Source organism: Mercenaria mercenaria, chromosome 8 (assembly GCF_021730395.1).
Source record: "Mercenaria mercenaria strain notata chromosome 8, MADL_Memer_1, whole genome shotgun sequence".
Classification (NCBI taxonomy): Eukaryota; Metazoa; Mollusca; class Bivalvia; order Venerida; family Veneridae; genus Mercenaria; species Mercenaria mercenaria.
The window spans coordinates 26,043,512-26,061,163 of NC_069368.1; the positions used below are offsets into that span (position 1 = coordinate 26,043,512).

General features: G+C 36.6%; 1 protein-coding gene across 1 annotated transcript in view; it reads right to left on the reverse strand.

Moving 5' to 3' along the window:
• Positions 1–1,807: 1,807 nt before the first annotated feature.
• The window catches only part of LOC123522813 (putative elongator complex protein 1), a 37,793-nt gene continuing 21,948 nt past the window's right edge, over positions 1,808–17,652 (reverse strand). Inside the window, exons 19-31 of the mRNA XM_053549597.1 lie at positions 17,005–17,090; positions 16,012–16,157; positions 11,730–11,853; positions 11,272–11,369; positions 10,608–10,809; positions 9,347–9,408; positions 8,440–8,502; positions 7,515–7,689; positions 7,109–7,238; positions 6,274–6,401; positions 5,400–5,554; positions 2,415–2,505; positions 1,808–1,963 (exon numbers count right to left, since the gene is read on the reverse strand). Coding sequence (XP_053405572.1) covers positions 1,893–1,963; positions 2,415–2,505; positions 5,400–5,554; positions 6,274–6,401; positions 7,109–7,238; positions 7,515–7,689; positions 8,440–8,502; positions 9,347–9,408; positions 10,608–10,809; positions 11,272–11,369; positions 11,730–11,853; positions 16,012–16,157; positions 17,005–17,090 — 1,531 coding nt within the window. The 3' untranslated portion in view covers positions 1,808–1,892. The remainder of the gene's footprint in view (positions 1,964–2,414; positions 2,506–5,399; positions 5,555–6,273; positions 6,402–7,108; positions 7,239–7,514; positions 7,690–8,439; positions 8,503–9,346; positions 9,409–10,607; positions 10,810–11,271; positions 11,370–11,729; positions 11,854–16,011; positions 16,158–17,004; positions 17,091–17,652) is intronic.

Here is a 17,652-nt window from a genome sequence, read left to right on the forward strand (position 1 = left end):
TGACGTCGTTTTTTTCGTTGGTAAGTTTTGCGTGCTTTATTGTAATTATTTCTTGCCCGCCGACAATGAGGCCCAAACCAGGGTTTAGAGGAATGGTTATTTATCTCATTGTTTTGTGTTGGGATGAAGCATTTACCACATGTAAATGTCAATTCGGCAGATTGGGCGAAGATCTGTGATATTGTTAACATGCTGTTTAATATTGGTATTTTCTACGAGTGGGTTAAGTAAACAACTCTTGGAGATACGTGGGGTTTAGGGTATGGACAAAGTCGCTTTGCTTACTGTCTACTCATTTAGGGTGTCTCTTAGGGGTATAGGACTGTGGCGGCGGATCCTGAGACACTTGCGGTTTAATGGGAGGGTGGTAATGGTAAAATTCGGTGGCCGTCAGAGAATAAAATATCTTTATACAAAACATATATATTTTGGCAGTGGCTAGAGAACCGGAATCGGTTCCCTAGACAGCGAACTTATTCGTCCGGAATCGGTTCTCTAAGCAAAATACCGTGCATAGGCTAGGGAACCGGAATTTTATTTCTATGCATAATGCTGCCGAAATCCACTTGTTTTCTTGGTAAGTGTCATACATATTATTATCTTAATTAATTTTACCATGCCCTTGCATTTATCTGCGTTTACTGTCTCCAAATACCGTGTCTGCCATATTGGAATGATATAAATTAGTACGAACTACTTTGCTGTTGTCTTTTTTATTGTTATTTGCTTTAAACATGTACTATGTTTAAATGGTTTAAATATGAAATAATATAGCGTCAATACATATGTTTATAGATGTACAAACTAATTTAATTCCCATTAAAACTTCCTGCGGATTCTTTAATCACTTAAAATACTGGTTTGTAACACCTCGGCATTTCACGTTCAAAGATACGTGATCAGTACAAATTAACAGAAATTACTTAATTTGTTTATATTGTTTCTTTTATTTTATTATACCTTTTAAGTTTAAATTTCAAGTTTATTTCGGCTTGCTCCAATGCCGACGATTTCCGCATTCCTTCTTACTAGTTTATTTTATCATTCCAATATGGCGGACAGTCTGCGGCGGGTACACTTTCTGAGACACAGTAAACACAAATAAATGAAAGGACATGCCTTGCTGAAATGGTAAAATTAATCAAGATAATAACATGCATGATACTTACCAAAAGAAACAAAGTGAATTTCGGCGGCTTTATGCATAGAAATAAAATTCCGGTTCCCTAGCCTATGCACGGTACTTTGGCTAGAGAACCGGTTCCGGACGAATAAGTTCGTTGTCTAGGGAACCGATTCCGGTTCTCTAGCCACTGCCACACAAATAAATGAAAGGACATGCCTTGCTGAAATGGTAAAATTAATCAAGATAATAACATGCATGATACTTACCAAAAGAAACAAAGTGAATTTCGGCGGCTTTATGCATAGAAATAAAATTCCGGTTCCCTAGCCTATGCACGGTACTTTGGCTAGAGAACCGGTTCCGGACGAATAAGTTCGTTGTCTAGGGAACCGATTCCGGTTCTCTAGCCACTGCCATATATTTTATACTACTATTTCACCCGAGTTAAATGCAAGCGTGAGAGATGTCAAATTTAGAAAATTTTGGATAATGGGGTGAGGGGGATACGAAGAATATTATGAAATTCCACGTTTATTTTAAGCTGTAGCTTAACTCCAGAGAATGGAGTTCTGGTCTCGATTTCTACATGGACTTATTAACATCAGGTCTATTACATGGTCTTTATGCAAACCCATGTATATTAAAATTATTAAGTTTACAATGCAAATTACAAGAAAATCGTTATTTGTAAGTAGCCAGACTTTATTTAACTTTTATCTCCTCATCCTAATAATCAAAACAGTCTTTATAATGTATAATTTTTGCATCAAGTCTCTAATGCATATAATTTCCACTTCACTTCCTTCTGTAAAACTGGTGCAAATTTAATCACAGGATCTGTAAATAAAGAAGCAAATAGAAATTAATCTTTAGCCTGCTAAATTTCTAAAATGTACTGGTCTATCATTCAATTTAAGCATAACCACATATTATCCGAAGGGGTGTTCACTGAAATTTTACTAATTTTTTTACAATTTTACTCCCTACATTGAAGCGAAGTTCTGGACAAAAAACGATAAGGGGCAAATGACTTGAAGTCAGCAATCACAGAGGCTCTTAAATTCGAGTTTATCCTGTAGGTTCATATGCATAATAAATTAAAGTATTTTCTCGATTTGAAAAAATTACTGTTAATTTGGAGGCCACCTGCTTCTTTCAACATTTACACCATACTTGCTCGTAAAATAAAGTTCAGTCATACTTGTTTGTTTGACACAGTCAATGAAGTAAATAAACGTAAATAAAGAAAAGATAGGAGACTTTCTATGAGAACTTATTGCAGTATTACCTAATTTTTCCTCCCTATCTGAGGACTGTATAGTTCTCCCTTGCTGCATTGCTAAAGCTATTGTATTTGCTGTTGTATTGGGTCCAAGAACCTACAATAAAATATTGTCAAATCTTGATAAGGTTTAATCATTAGACTTACTCTTTTTTTTTTTAATTATTATATACTTTCCTAAACAGTAACAAACAGCTTAAGATAAAATCATGCAACCCAAACCAAATAACCAAAAGCAGGAAATATCACTGGAAGTGGGCAAAATCTACAGTTATTGGGTCACTAGGGATAGATGACATCATTTTACCCTGTGTCGTCGCGAAAAAAAATCGCAAACGTCGATATTTGGTTAAAAACTTAAAATTATCTTGTTCAAAGAATCCAGTAATCATTATTGTGTTTAGGTATATAATAAATAACTCATAATACAGCAATGATGTTCCATACGTGGTTATTAGCACTCCTAAACATGTAACTGCACTCTGACTACACCCTCATACAATTCAAGGTAATAAACACTGCAGGCCAGTCATTGCCATTTAACCCTTACCTAAATTTCTATAATGAACTTGTCTATCTTTGAATTTGGACAGCATCATTAATTGTTAAAAGGGGTGCTTACCAAAAAGATACTGACTGAATGGCAAACATTGCAGAGCATGATCAGACTGCATGGATGTACAGGCTGATCATGATCTACACTGGTCGCAACGGCAGAATCAATCACATCTAGCATGCTAAGGGTTGATAAGTGTATATTACAATTAGTATTATGGTTTTACATCATAACAGTAACCCACGTTTACAGATGTTTGACACTCGGGTAAATGTATGTTTACAGAATATATAATTTTGAAATTTTCACTAACTATTGTAAAATGAATCTTTTAAATTATATGTCAAACTGATTCATTTGGCCGGCATAAAATTTCTTGGAATCAGCCAATATGGTAATTTACGATGACAAAAACCTATGGAGTTTCGAATTTTAGGAAAGAAATCCACTGGAATTGCATTTGATTGTTGAAAAATAATCTCATGGATTGGCACTACTATGAATTTCACAAAAATTAGTACCCTCTCCTTTCCCTCATTCCCAAGTGCACTTATAAATCATTAAATATATTCGGTTTATGCTTAAAACAATGAAATATTAGTGATAAAATATTTACCAGTTTTCATCGTGTTTTCTTCCCAGTTAAAATTAAAAATTTGTCTGCCAAGAAAAAATGAAAACTAGAAAATGCTTTTGTAAAAAAGCGCATGTCTCCCCCAATGCAAAGTCCTATAGGCAAGGTTGTCAGTAGGGGTCAGGAGCGAAAGTCAAAGAGACACTGATGGTTGGCTGCAATAGGGATCATCTACTTGGCATGTCCAGTCATCCCGCTAAATTTCAACACTCTTGGCCTAGTGGTTCTCAAGTCACTGTTCAGGATCCTGTGACCTTGACCTTTGATCAAGTGACCTCAAAATAAATAGGGGTCATCTACTCTGCATGCCCAATCATCCTATTAAGTTTCAACATTGTAGGTCAAGTGGTTCTCAAGTTATTTCCAAAAAATGATTTTACATGAACAGGCCACTGTGACCTTGACCTTTAATAGACTGACCCCAAAATCAATATGGGTCATCTACTCTGCATGTTCAATCATCCTATGAAGTTTCAACATTCTGGGTCAAGTGGTTCTCAAGTTACTGATCGGAACTGGTTATCAATGTTCAGGCCCCATTGACCTTGACCTTTAACGGAGTGACCCCAAAAACAATAGGGGTCATTTACTCTGCATGAACAATCATCCTATGAAGTTTCAACATTCTGGGTCGAGAGGTTTTCAAGTTATTGATTGGAAATGGTTTTCCATGTCCAGGCCCCTGTGGCCTTGACCTTTAACAGAGTGACCCTAATATCATTAGGGGTCATCTACTCTGCATGAACAATCATCCTATGAAGTTTCAACATTCTGGGTCAAGTGGTTCTCAAGTTACTGACCGGAAATGGTTTTCAATGTTCAGGCCCCTGTGACCTTGACCTTTCACAGAGTGACCCCAAAATCGTTAGGGGTCATCTACTCTGCATGACCAATCATCCTATTAAGTTTCAACATTCTGGGTCAAGTGGTTCTCAAGTTACTGACCGGAAATGGTTTTCAATGGTCAGGCCCCTGTGACCTTGACCTTTAATGGAGTGACCCCAAAATCGATAGGGGTCATCTACTTTGCATGTACAATCATCCTATGAAGTTTCAACATTCTGGGTCAAGTGGTTCTCTAGTTATTGATCGGAAATGGTTTTCCATGTTCAGGCCCCTATGACCTTGACCTTTGATGGAGTGACCCCAAAATCAATAGGGGTCATCTACTCTTTATGACCAATCATCCTATGAAATTTCAACATTCTGGGTCAAGTAGTTCTCTAGCTATTGATCGGAAATGGTTTTCAATGTTCAGGCCCCTGTGACCTTTGACAGAGTAACCCCAAAATCAATAGGGGTCATCTACTCTTCATGACCAATCATCCTATGAAGTTTCAACAATCTGGGTCAAGTGGTTCTCTAGTTATTGATCGGAAATGGTTTTCAATGTTCAGGCCCCTGTGACCTTGACCTTTGACGGAGTGACTCCAAAATCAATAAGGGTCATCTACTCTTCATGGCCAATCATCCTATGAAGTTTCAACATTCTGGGTCAAGTGGTTCTCTAGTTATTGATCGGAAATGGTTTTCAATGTTCAGGCCCCTGTGACCTTGACCTTTGACGGAGTGACCCCAAAAACAATAGGGGTCGTCTACTCCAGCAGCCCTACAACCCTATGAAGTTTGAAGGTTCTTGGTCAAATGGTTCTCCAGTTATTGCTCGGAAATGAAGTGTGACGTACGGACGGACGGACAGGGCAAAAACAATATGTCTCCTGGGGGAGACATAATTTGTATACGAGTGAAAATCTACAACTTCAAACATAAATTCAGAAACATCTTAATTTTCTCAACTTACAGGTCGAAATTCTTGGTCACTCTCCTCGTCAAGCCATATTTGGGGAATTGATTTATCTATCAATGTGAGGAAGCTGTCAAACTGTTTCTGTATTTGCTCCGCCTGTCTGTCGTAATGAAACATCACCAACGCTCGAACCAATGACCTCATTTCCTCTGAAAAAGAGAGATCAACTAAGGTTAATTTATGCATAAACACATGTATGTAACTGGTTGTTTAAGAGATCTTGTAACCTGAATTAACTATGACAATTTTTTCCATGTTTAGTCATGATTAAATGTCTTAAATGTTTTAGCAGGGGCACACACATTAAAGTAATTCACATACAGCCCCCTCCATCCTTAAAACACATTTGCCATTTACTTGGAAAATAAAAATAACTTAATTCAATAAATGTACTGACTTCTGAAAAAGTTTTGTTGTCCATAAAACATGTAAAACTAACCTTAACTTGCTGTATATTATAACTGAGCCGTGCCATGAGAAAACCAACATAGTGCATTTGCAACCAGCATTGATCCAGACCAGCCTGTGCATTTGTGCAGTCTGGTCAGGATCCATGCTGTTCGCTAATGGTATCTCTAATTGCAATAGGCTTTGGGAGTGAACAGCATGGATCCTGACCAGACTGCGCGGATGCGCAGTCTGGTCTGGATCCATGCTGGTTGCAAATGCACTGTCTGGTCTGGATCCATGCTGGCTGCAAATGCACTATGTTGGTTTTCTCATGGCAATGCTCATATCATATTCATAAATCTTTACAAAAATAATGTTTCATCTGTTTTGAATATTTTTTTTATTTTTAATTCGGATATTTCAACATCCGTATCAAGACATTTCCCTGAAGAACGAAGAAGCTGTTTCACAAACCTACCTCTAAGACCATCTACGTATTTGATGATTTTAGCAAGGGCAGATATCAATGCAAAATCTTCAAATTCACTTCCTTCCTTCAACTTCCATCTTTTGTGTTCAGCTTTACGGCGATTCTTGACCGAGCGCCTAAAATGAAATGCTTATATGGAACACAAAATGATGTACTGAAATATTGATCATATATGTGTCGGCTCTATTTTTTGCAAAATATCTTCTTCTTTTTATGTCAAAATGCTGTGGTGTGAAGTGACACAAAATTACCCAAATCTTCAATATTTGCAGGATTTTTTTGTGGATTTGGTTTTGACTTCAATCCATGAAATTAAATTTCAATAAAAGAGCAAAGTTTCAATTTTTACTATCTTGAAAATTTGATACCCGGAAATTCATGTCACAATGAAATAGTCAATTTTATTGAAACCATGAAATTTTTGGCCAAAGAAATTAAATTTCACAACTGAGACCTGGAACTGGACAGCAAGAAGTCTTTTATGACAGTTCTAGATACTAGTACTGGGTAATCCAAGGTAAGTATTGATATTTTATCAGAATGCATGGTTGTCATTACAGATGGTTTTAACCTCAAAACCACTGACTTGACTTGCAACAACAAGTCACCACACCTTCCATATCAAAATGAATCTTAAACCCCCTAAAATTCATGATAAATTTCAACCATTTATTCAGTTTCAAGCAAAATGATTTTCAGATATCACTCAGCTTAAGTTTTTTTAACAGCAAAAATGCTTAAATCTGACGTTAAAAGGCATTACAATTACTTGGACAATTTACTAAATCACAGATTCCTCTAGATACTGTTACCCAGCTCTTACCCAGACATTTTACTGTAGGCTGAGCTTGTAGTTTCCGCAGAATATCTTGATGACTGTACACTCTCCCCGGTTGCACTACTTGTATCAGAAAATAGATCAGCATCTTGAACATTTCCAACTCCACCACTCTCTAAATTAAAGCCAAGAAACTGAGTAAGAATGAATTACTGAATCGGCAATATTTGCTTGCTTGCTGCAGACTGTGTTTGAAATAATGCCAAGAATGGCAAAAGTGAATATTCTCTTGTCAAATGTTGCGATATGATCTTATGACACTAAATGACTCTAATTTGAACCCCAGCTCCCCCCTCCCCTCAATGAAAAACCATAAATCCCACCCCTACCACACACACATGAAAAAAAAAACATATACATGTACAAAACAAACATCAAATTATGATCTCACCAATGAGTTCCAGTCTAGCTTGTTCTTTCTCTTGTCTCACAACTCCTAGTCTGGTTCTATATTTCTCAAAATTCTCTTTCATTTGATCAAGGTTACTAACATGCCCATCAAAGCTTTCCAATAACTGAGATTTCAAATCTGTTTCAATGAAGTCTGTTCTTCTGTACTTATGCATCTATCAAAATGAAGAGAAGATACAAATTTCATACTTTACTCATAACAGTTTCATAATGAAATGTAATTATTCATTCTGTGAAACTGCATTTCACTTCTGTGATTGTTGAAATGATGTGAATATATGTATGTTATGCTCTTCAAACCTGGAGGAAATAAAAGAACTTACGTATGGCAAATGGCAAGGAACAAATTAGATACATGTATTATTTTCCGCGCAACTGACCATTTAAATTTCATGGTCCATTACGACTAAAGGGAAGACTTCTAGATCTATTTTTCATTGTCAATATATTAACTGTGCCTTGTGAATAAAACTAAAAAAAGTTGCTTCTTGTTTATCAGTAAGCAGTTACAAACAGCTTTTCAATGTGGCAAATTTTTAAGGATAAGTAATTTCAATTAATGCAAAATGTCATTTTACAGTTTCACTGAGACTATATAAAACTGAGCCACGCCATGAGAAAACCAACACAGTGACTTTGCGACTTGCATGGATCTTGTTCGCTAACAGTTTCTCTAACTGCAATAGGCTTTGAGAGCGAACAGCATGGATCCTGACCAGACTGTGCGGATGCGCAAGCTGGTCTGGATCCATGCTGGTCGCAAAGCCACTATGTTGGTTTTCTCATGGTGCGGCTCATATTTGTTTGTTCAATTGGATATTTTTGTTGTTACATCATCAGCTCCTGCATAGTTTTAAAAATAATTTCCATGCAATGAGAAGGAGTTATAAATCCACATAACTTACCATACGAATGGCTTCATCCCATAAACATCCATGTATCAACGTCACAATAGCTTCTTCTGAGTCCTGAAATACAACATACACAAATATATATAACTCTTGTAGGATGACACAATTTATTTTTCACAGAAGTTACATATTTTCAAGATTTTTTGGATAAAAAAATTAATTGCCAAAGAAAGTTCTGTCAATGAAGATGACAAAATCTCTTTGCACTAAGCATGAAGCATGTGGGCTAAGGTCATCAAGTTCAAATCATAAACCCCTCATGCCTGTGGCTTGGGTCATCATGTGAGAAAGCCATTCAGGTGGTTTGCAAAAGGGTGAGGCAGTCTACCTCTAGAGGTGCTTGCCCATGCCTAAGGAAGACCTAATGCCCATAGAGGCATGAGTGGTTTCCTTACACCATTTCAGTTGTCAAGTTTTGGTATGACCTGAAGTTAAAATCCAACAAACTTTGTATGAACTAAACAAACTTGAGCTATGGTCATGGCTGATATCCGGACTCGTGTTTTGTGCTGGGTGATTTACTTTGGTACCGTTCCCAGCAGTTTTGGCCCAGACTGGATGCTTGGGACGTAAATATGACACATGCCAGCTGGAAATCAGTTGCTCCATCCATTCAAAGTGAGGACTTTCATCGAATGTTTACTGTAAGAATCTGCTCTTCAAAATGAAAAACCTTTTTTGTTTGGTTTAATATCACATCAAAAACAATTATGGGTCATATGTTGACTTTCCAGCTTTTGATGGGCATTATTTCATCATGGAGTAGAAAAAATGGGTTCTGCAAGTTCAATCCCTTCATGCTTTCCCTAGGCATCAGTTGCTACAGGACAGGTATTAAATGATGAACCATGCATGGTCTTGAAATAATTCAAACCAGATTAAAAGCAAATGCTTAAAGTACCTTAGCATACTGTTCTAGAACTATGGCAGCCTCAGAGTGCCTTCCCCTTGTCTTTAAATCATCTGAAAAGAAAACTAAACTTATGAAAACTGTTCCTCTTTTAAGTGCACTGGTAAACTATTGAAAACCAAAATATTAGTATTTCAACTAAAATATTTTCAATAAATTCACCATAACTGCTAAAACAACAAACTGTTTTTGATTTCAAAAGCCATGTTTGCAGTAGGAAAGTTGAACCATAATTATTACTTAAACTTAGGTAGTGAACACTACACTTTTATTGATTACTCCTTTCTTTATGTTTGAATATAAAGTCAAACTTCACAAAACAGTAATTGAACTAAATTCTTCAGCTAGAAAGTATCCTTAACCTTCAGCCCGCTGGCGGCAAATGATTCTGCCTTTGTTACCAGTGCAGACCAAGATCAGCCTGTACATCCATGCAGTCTATCATGGTCTGCACTGTTCACTATTCAGTCAGTATATTTTCAGTGGACGACCCTTTGTATAATAACTGGTACTGCCCAAATTAAATGATGAACCAGTCCATTTTAGAAATATAACAGGGTAAAGGTTAACACAAAAGAGCAAGCGGGCCTAAATTACCCTAACTGGCTCACCTAAGTAACACTGCTCACTTTTTCACATGGCAGAGGTCAGTAAGACTAAACTTAAGTGTATCATGCATATAAACATAAGTTGAAAAGTCTTCAAAAGGCAGGCATTCCAACCTAGTTTCATGAAAATCAGGTAAAAACTCAGACCTCTGGAGATTTCCTTAGACCTGACCTAATTTTTGACCCAAGATGACCCAGTATCTAACTTGTCTAAGATTTCATTGAGAGTGTTATGAATAAATTAAATAATGGAAACAATTCTAAAAGTTTCCAAGGCACTCTTTAATGTCCTTCCTCATTGTATGTAGTTTGAATAAAATCCTGTCAGCACTTACCTAAGTTATGTCAACAAATCTTTTATGGGCAAGGAGATGTATGGAGACTGGTAACATATTCCCCCTCACCTTCCAGAGGGGTATCAAAATAGCAAATATATTTTTCCTTGTTATGGAACTATTCCTGAACACCAGATATTACATTTTCACTCATGGCTGCACCATCTGGTGTTCTCTCAATAAAAGATATTTTAATTTTACACTAAAACTAACAAATATCCCCGATTCACTCTGCAGAATCATGACAGCTAAAGATTTTTCACACTACAGATAATCAGTGAGGTTAGAAAAAATTAACAAATAGTTTACCAGCAATTTGTCTGGCTGTTTCTGACTCCTGTTCTGAAGAGTATTTCAACTGTGATGTCATACAGAAAACTTGTTGCCATTGGTGGCATGCTGTGAAAGATGTCAATGCTGATTCCCAGTTATCTCCCTTGACATACATAATGGCCGCCTCCTCGTGTTGACGTTTTCCAGACAGAATATCACCATAGCAACTCGCTATTTCCTGAAAAAATATAACCATGAATACTTACTAATTCATGTAAATAAGAATCTAAGTTATCTTGTGTACAGGGTTATCTCCATAGCAACTGGCTATTTATTTTCGACAGGAGTATCACCATAGCAACTGTTTCAATAGAAGTATCACCATAGCGACTGGCAATTAATTTTCACTTTGAATATCACCTTAGCAATTTACTATAGCTAAACTGGAACATCACCACAGCACCTGTATATTTTCAATGGGAATATCACTAAAGCATAAATAGCTATTTCCTTCCAATACAATCAACACATACCTCCTATCCCCTTTTAATAAGAATATTACCATGGCTATTTTCTAATCCTTACAGATAAGAAATATCCCAGACAAAAGTAACCATATTCAAGCCTTATTCAGTTTATTTTCTGTTTAACTGAAGATATAGAAAATTAGCTATACTATTATCATGATTATATCCCTTACCTTGTATTCGCTTGATGATGATTGATACAGTTGTAATGCTGTCGTATGTAGCTTGTGTTCATTGATTAAAGACAAGCATTCACTGAAATGTTCTGGCCCTAGAAGAAGCAACAGTATTTATCAATCTACTGCCACAAGTTTTTGTAAATTCAGGTTTATTAGTTATGTGGTCAAAAAACAAACTCAGAATTGAAACAAAATGGCCACAATGTATAATTCTATTCTAAAGAGAAAATTTTCAAAGTTTGGAAAATTCACACAGTCATAAAACAGCTCTGCCCCCGACAGCCATTTTTTCTTATAAATCAAGCAAAATTTAGCAATTTTGTAGTTGTGTCACCTTGTGACCTTTTCAGTGAAAACATACACATTTTTTACCATCAACCTTCAAAATCTGTGTCAAACCATATCCAAATTTAGAAGTACAAAATGTTAGACATGACAAAAACTGTACGTACCGCATTTGACAATATTTTCGAGGGCCTTTTTATATCTTTTAAGATGCTTATCTATTGTGTACCTCTGGTAGTTTGTCTCTAGTTTCCGTAACTGATTCATAAATGGAATATATTCCTTTGGATCCTGAAACAAAAACATAATATAATTCACTAAAAATATCTAGGAAATGTTTGGTTTCATTGAAATAAAAAACAAGCAAATTCGATGAATTGGTATCCCCCGCCGAAAGGGTTTGTGGTGAGGAATGGCAAAAAGATATATCCGGCAAAAAGTTAAGGATGTTAATAAGAAGCAAATAATTTCATTAGTCAAAATCAATTTAACAGAAAACAAATGTTTAATTAAAGAGTACACAATAAATGTATGATACTTTGATCCGGACTAAAGAATTTATTTTGAATGGGATATGCTTACTGTAATAAGCTTAGCTTTTAAAATTAAATGCAGTTAATTGAAATGTGAGCTTGAAGTTTAACTGGAATGAAATATTGTCCTTGAGTGGTTTGGCACCAGGTGTTGCTGTTTTACATGTACATTTGAACTTAAAAGATCAGATGTCCTTAAGAGAACACAGATAAGATATCTTGAACATGGCTGAGGGCAAGGTTTGTGCAGTCACAACTTAACATGTTGAAGGTTTGAACATTTAAAAAAAAAAAAAAAAGGATGGAAATATATATATCTATATATAGATATATGTATATATTTATTTTTTTAGGGGGTGGGGGTGCAGGGGAATGGGAGAGGAAACAAAATTTCACATGCTGATTATAAATATTGATTGAAAATTAAAAATGAAAAAAAAAAAAAAAAAAGGTAAAAGGGTGAAGTTGGAGTGGGGGCAGAGGATGCATGATCAGTGGTGGGCATGACTGGGTGGAGAAGTGAGGTGGGGGGAATAGTACAACTTGGAAGGTTTGAAAAAAATCTAAAATAAATGAAAAAAAAAAAATTTGGGAGGGGTTGGGGAGTGGGGTTGGGAGGGGGAGGGGGTGTGGCCAAGGCAAGTGGGTGACCAGGTGTGGGTGCGCAACTTCACATGTTTATAATAAATGTTCACAGAAAAGAATGAAAGAAATTTAATGAAATTCTGCCAAATGGTAAGTTTGTTATGTACAAATATGTGGATTTTTAGACAATTAAAGGGCAATAACTCTGAAGTTACAAAAAGAAATCCGTACAAAATTGTCTGTGCACAACCACATTATAGTGCTCTAAATTCTGTTAAAGTTTCATAGTTCTAGGTCAAATATATCAAAAGTTATGATGCAGAAATTGGCATATCTATAGATCTATAGTACCCTATATAGTTAACACTAGAAACTTCTAAGGGCCATAACCCTGGTGTTACTTGGGCAATCTGTCTGAAACTTGATGGGCCCCATAACCTCATAGTGGTGAACATGTATATGAAGTTTGTTTGAAAAAAATCTAAAATAAGGAATGAATTTTTTTTTTTTGGGGGGGCGGGGGGTGTCGGGGGATAGGGGGGGAGGTGTGTGATCAAGGTAAGGGGGCGACCAGGTGTGGGTACACAACTTCACATGTTTACAATAAATGTTCATGGAAAAGAATGAAAGAAATTTAATGAAATTCTACAAAATGGTAAGTTTGTTATGTACAAATATATGGATTTTTATACAATTAAAGGGCAATAACTCTTAATTTACAAATAAATCCAAATGAAATTGTGTGTACACAACCACATTATGGTGATCTAAATTCTGTTTAAGTTTCATAGTTCTAGGTCAAATATATCAAAAGTTATGATGCAGAAATTGCCATATTTATAGTACCCTATATAGTTAACACTAGAAACTTCTAAGGGCCATAACTCTGGTGTTACTTGGGCAATCTGACTGAAACTTGACGGGCCGCAAGAACTCATTGTGGTGAACATGTATATGAAGTTTTAAATAAATATTCCCAACCATTTCCTAGATATGGCTCCGGACCGACGGACGGACGGAAAGACGGACGGAAAGACGGACGGAAGGACGGACAACGCCAAAACTATATCCCTCCGACTTTCGTCGGGGGATAAAAAGAATCTAACATAGGTATATGTTCAGTTAATTGAAAAAACATTGTGTCTCTTAAGTAACAGCATAAAAAACTTTGAAACTTTTCTAAACTGAAAGGTTCCAAGAAGAACAAGTTCTAGGATTAATATGTTTACTTGCTCATAGAATGTCTACTCTTAAATTACAAAAAAATATCAGCACAAACATGATTTTAACAATCAATTTGCAGACTATTTTACTGATGTTTTGGCACTATGCCTTTTTAAAGAGAAAAAGTAATTCCTTTTTCCTTTCACTCCTGAATTAGAAAGAAAAAAATCTTTTAAAATAAGGAATGGGCCTTCTATAAAGTACAAGAGCTCGTCGAACACGAAATGCCCCCCTTGATGCATTTAGTAATTGCACAAGGAACAGAAATTATATGCTCAGTGTAAACAAAAGTTCTACCATTCTGGTTTAATCTGACCTTGACCTTTAACTTAACAAGAGATTACAAAGTGATCTTGGTGCCATCCACTGAGCAATTTTTGAATGTTCCAAATTTCAAGAGTAGCTCAATGTCTAAATCAAGGTCAAATTTCATTTTGGTACAAAATAATGTGTATGTGATCCAAATTTGAAAGCTGTGGCTTGAGAAATGTGAAAGTAGGTCACTAGTAGTAGATCAATATCAAGGTCAAAGTTCATTTCGGTAGACAGAAATATGCATGTGCTTCAAATTTGGAGGCTGTAGCTTGAGAAATGTGAAAGTAGGTAGTAGGTAAAAATCAATGTCAAATTTCAATTCAGAACATAAAAATATGCATGCGGTCCAAATCTGAAGTCTGTACAATCAGAAATGTGAAAGTAGGTCACTAGGTCAATTTCAAGATCAAAGTTCATTTTGGTACACAAAACTATGCATGTGGTCCAAATTTGAAGGCTGTAGCTACAGAAATGTGAAAGTAGGTCACTAGGTCAAGGTCAAGGTCAACTCATGTCAAGGTTCATCTTGCCACTCAAAACCATACATGTGATCAAAATTTAAATGTTGTAGGTTATTGGCAAGAAGATTTTAAAAGCTTTTCCCTATATAAGTCTATATGAATCATGTGACCCCCAGGGCGGGGACATATTTGACCCTAGGGGGATAATTTGAACAAACTTGGTAGAGAATCACTAGATGATGCTACATTACAAATATCAAATCCCTAGTCTTTGTGGTTTGAACAAGAAGATTTTCAAAGTTTTTCCCTATATAAGTCTATGTAAACCATGTGACCCCCGGGGCGGAGCCATATTTGATCCTAGGGGGATAATTTGAACAATCTTAGTAGAAGCCCACTAGATGATGTCACATACAAAATATCAAAGCCCTAGGCCCTGTGGTTTTGGACTAGAGGTTTTTCAATGTTTTTCCATATATAAGTCTATATAAACCATGTGACCCCCGGGGCAGGGCCATATTAGACCCCAGGGCAATAATTTGAATCATCTTGGTAGAGGACCACTAGATGATGCTTCATACTAAATATCAAAGCCCTAGGCTCTGTGGTTTTAGACAAGATCAGAAACCGTTTTAACTGTTCCTGGCCAATATGACCTTGACCTTTGACCTAATGACCTCAAAATCAATAGGGGTCATCTGCTGATCATGACCAACCTAACTATCAATTTTCCTGACACTAGGCCCAAGCGTTCTTGAGTTACTGCCCGGAAACCATTTTACTGTTCCTGGTCAATGTGACCTTGACCTTTGACATACTGACCTCAAAATCAATAGGGGTCATCTGCTGGTGATGACCAACCTCCCTATCAACTTTTGTGACCCTAGGCCTATGCGTTCTTGAGTTATCATCCGGAAACGTTTAACTGTTCAGGGTCACTGTGACCTTGACCTTTAAAATATTGACCTCAAAATCAATAGGGGTCATCTGCTGGTCATGACCAACCTCCCTATCAACTTTCATGATCCTAGGCCCAAGCGTTCTTGAGTTATCATCCGGAAACCGTTTTACTATTCAGGGTCACTGTGACCTTGACCTTTGACATACAGACCTCAAAATCAATAGGGGTCATCTGCTGGTGATGACCAACCTCCCTATCGAATTTCATGATCCTAGGCCCAAGCGTTCTTGAGTTATCATCCGGAAACGGATTGGTCTACATTCCGACCGACCGACCGACCGACCGACATCTGCAAAACAATATACCCCACTTCTTCCAAGGGGGGCATAAAAATGAAACACTGAAAACTAAGATGCAACATGTACAATACCTTCTGTGATTTCTCTGCCACCATGAGAACGAGGTCAAAATCATAGGTTCCCAATGCCACATCGTACAGTTCATTTACATCAACAAGGAACAGGAGATACTTTAGCGCCTCCTCTGCACTTATATGTGGAAGATCATTCTCACAATCTGTTGAATATAGGAAATGAGGAATGCTAAACTACTGTTAAATCATTAATACTTACTGGGGACAATTTTTTGTGGATTCTGTGGCTGAGTCAATGCATGAAATGAAATCTCAACAAACCATTATAATTCTCATTCTTTTTACATTCAAAGAGGCATAATTTGAACAATTTTGGTAGAGGACCACAAGGCAAAGCAACATACTAAATATCAAAAGCCTAAGCCTTGCCATTTCAGGCAAGAAGATTTTAAAAATTTTCCTTATATACGGTTAGTCTATGTAAAACTTGAGACCACCCGGGCAGGGCCTCTTTTCACACCAGGGTTATAATTTGAATAATTTTTGTAGAGGACCACAAGGCAATGCTACATACCAAAGATCAAAGGTCTAGGTCCTGTGGTTTTAGACAAGAAGATTTTTAAGGTTTTTTCCTATATAAATCTATGCGAACCCAGAGACCCCAGGAGCACAATTTGAATAATCTTCCTAGAGGACCATTAGATGATGTCACAGGCCAAATATCAAGGATCTACACCTTGCGGTGTTGGACAAGAGGATTTTTAAAGTTTTCCCCTTTGGTTGCCATGGCAACCAGAGATCTGCATGGAATTCAATGCAAATCTTTGAACAATTTTAAATGAAGGCCACCCAAGGATCATTCCTGTGAAGTTTGGTGTAATTTTGCCCAGTGGTTTTCAAGAAGAAGATTTTTTAAGAAAATGTTGACAGATGGATGGACGGCAACGGACATTGAGCGGTCACAATAGCTCACCATGAGCCTTTGGCTCAGGTGAGCTAAAAATGAATCAGTTGCTGTCAGCATAAAATAAAATATTGAATATTAAATACCTCTGAGATTTTTGACCAGTTGAAGGGCCTCCTCTAACTGAGGTTTAGTTTTCCGTACGTAAGTTGTGATGACTGACAACATGTATCTGAAACAGAAAGTGTCTGTCACAGTCTTCTAAGTTAAAACTTACAGTTAACAACTTTCCATGTTACAACTTACAGTCAAGAAGACCTGTATTTCTCTTGTAATTACATGCTTCATGAACTTTGATAGCCTCCTGGACAGATCACTGTGTCAACTGTCATTTCAAAAACTTTCATTTCAGAGCCCATCCTTTTGAATTTACCTTTTGTGAACATTACCCTTCTCCCAAGAAGGCAACATTTTCTTGCTTTCACAAGAAATTTACTCCCTACCAAAATCAACATCCCATTTCCTGAGTTACAATATTTTCTGGGGAAGAGGCAGAGGAATTCCCTGTTAAACTGTGTTAAATGTAGGTTTGTTATGCTCCTTACTAAACTCGTGTTTGTTTTACCATGACCTGTATTAATCTATAGATCTGACAGCATCTGTAAAGACTAAATATGTCAACTTTGTTACACCTTTCACAAAGGACTATCTGTAAATATATAACTTCCTTGTTTTCATCAAAAGACTTTAGCATCCAAATTTTGTCAATTTAGTTACACTTCTGACTTATGCTG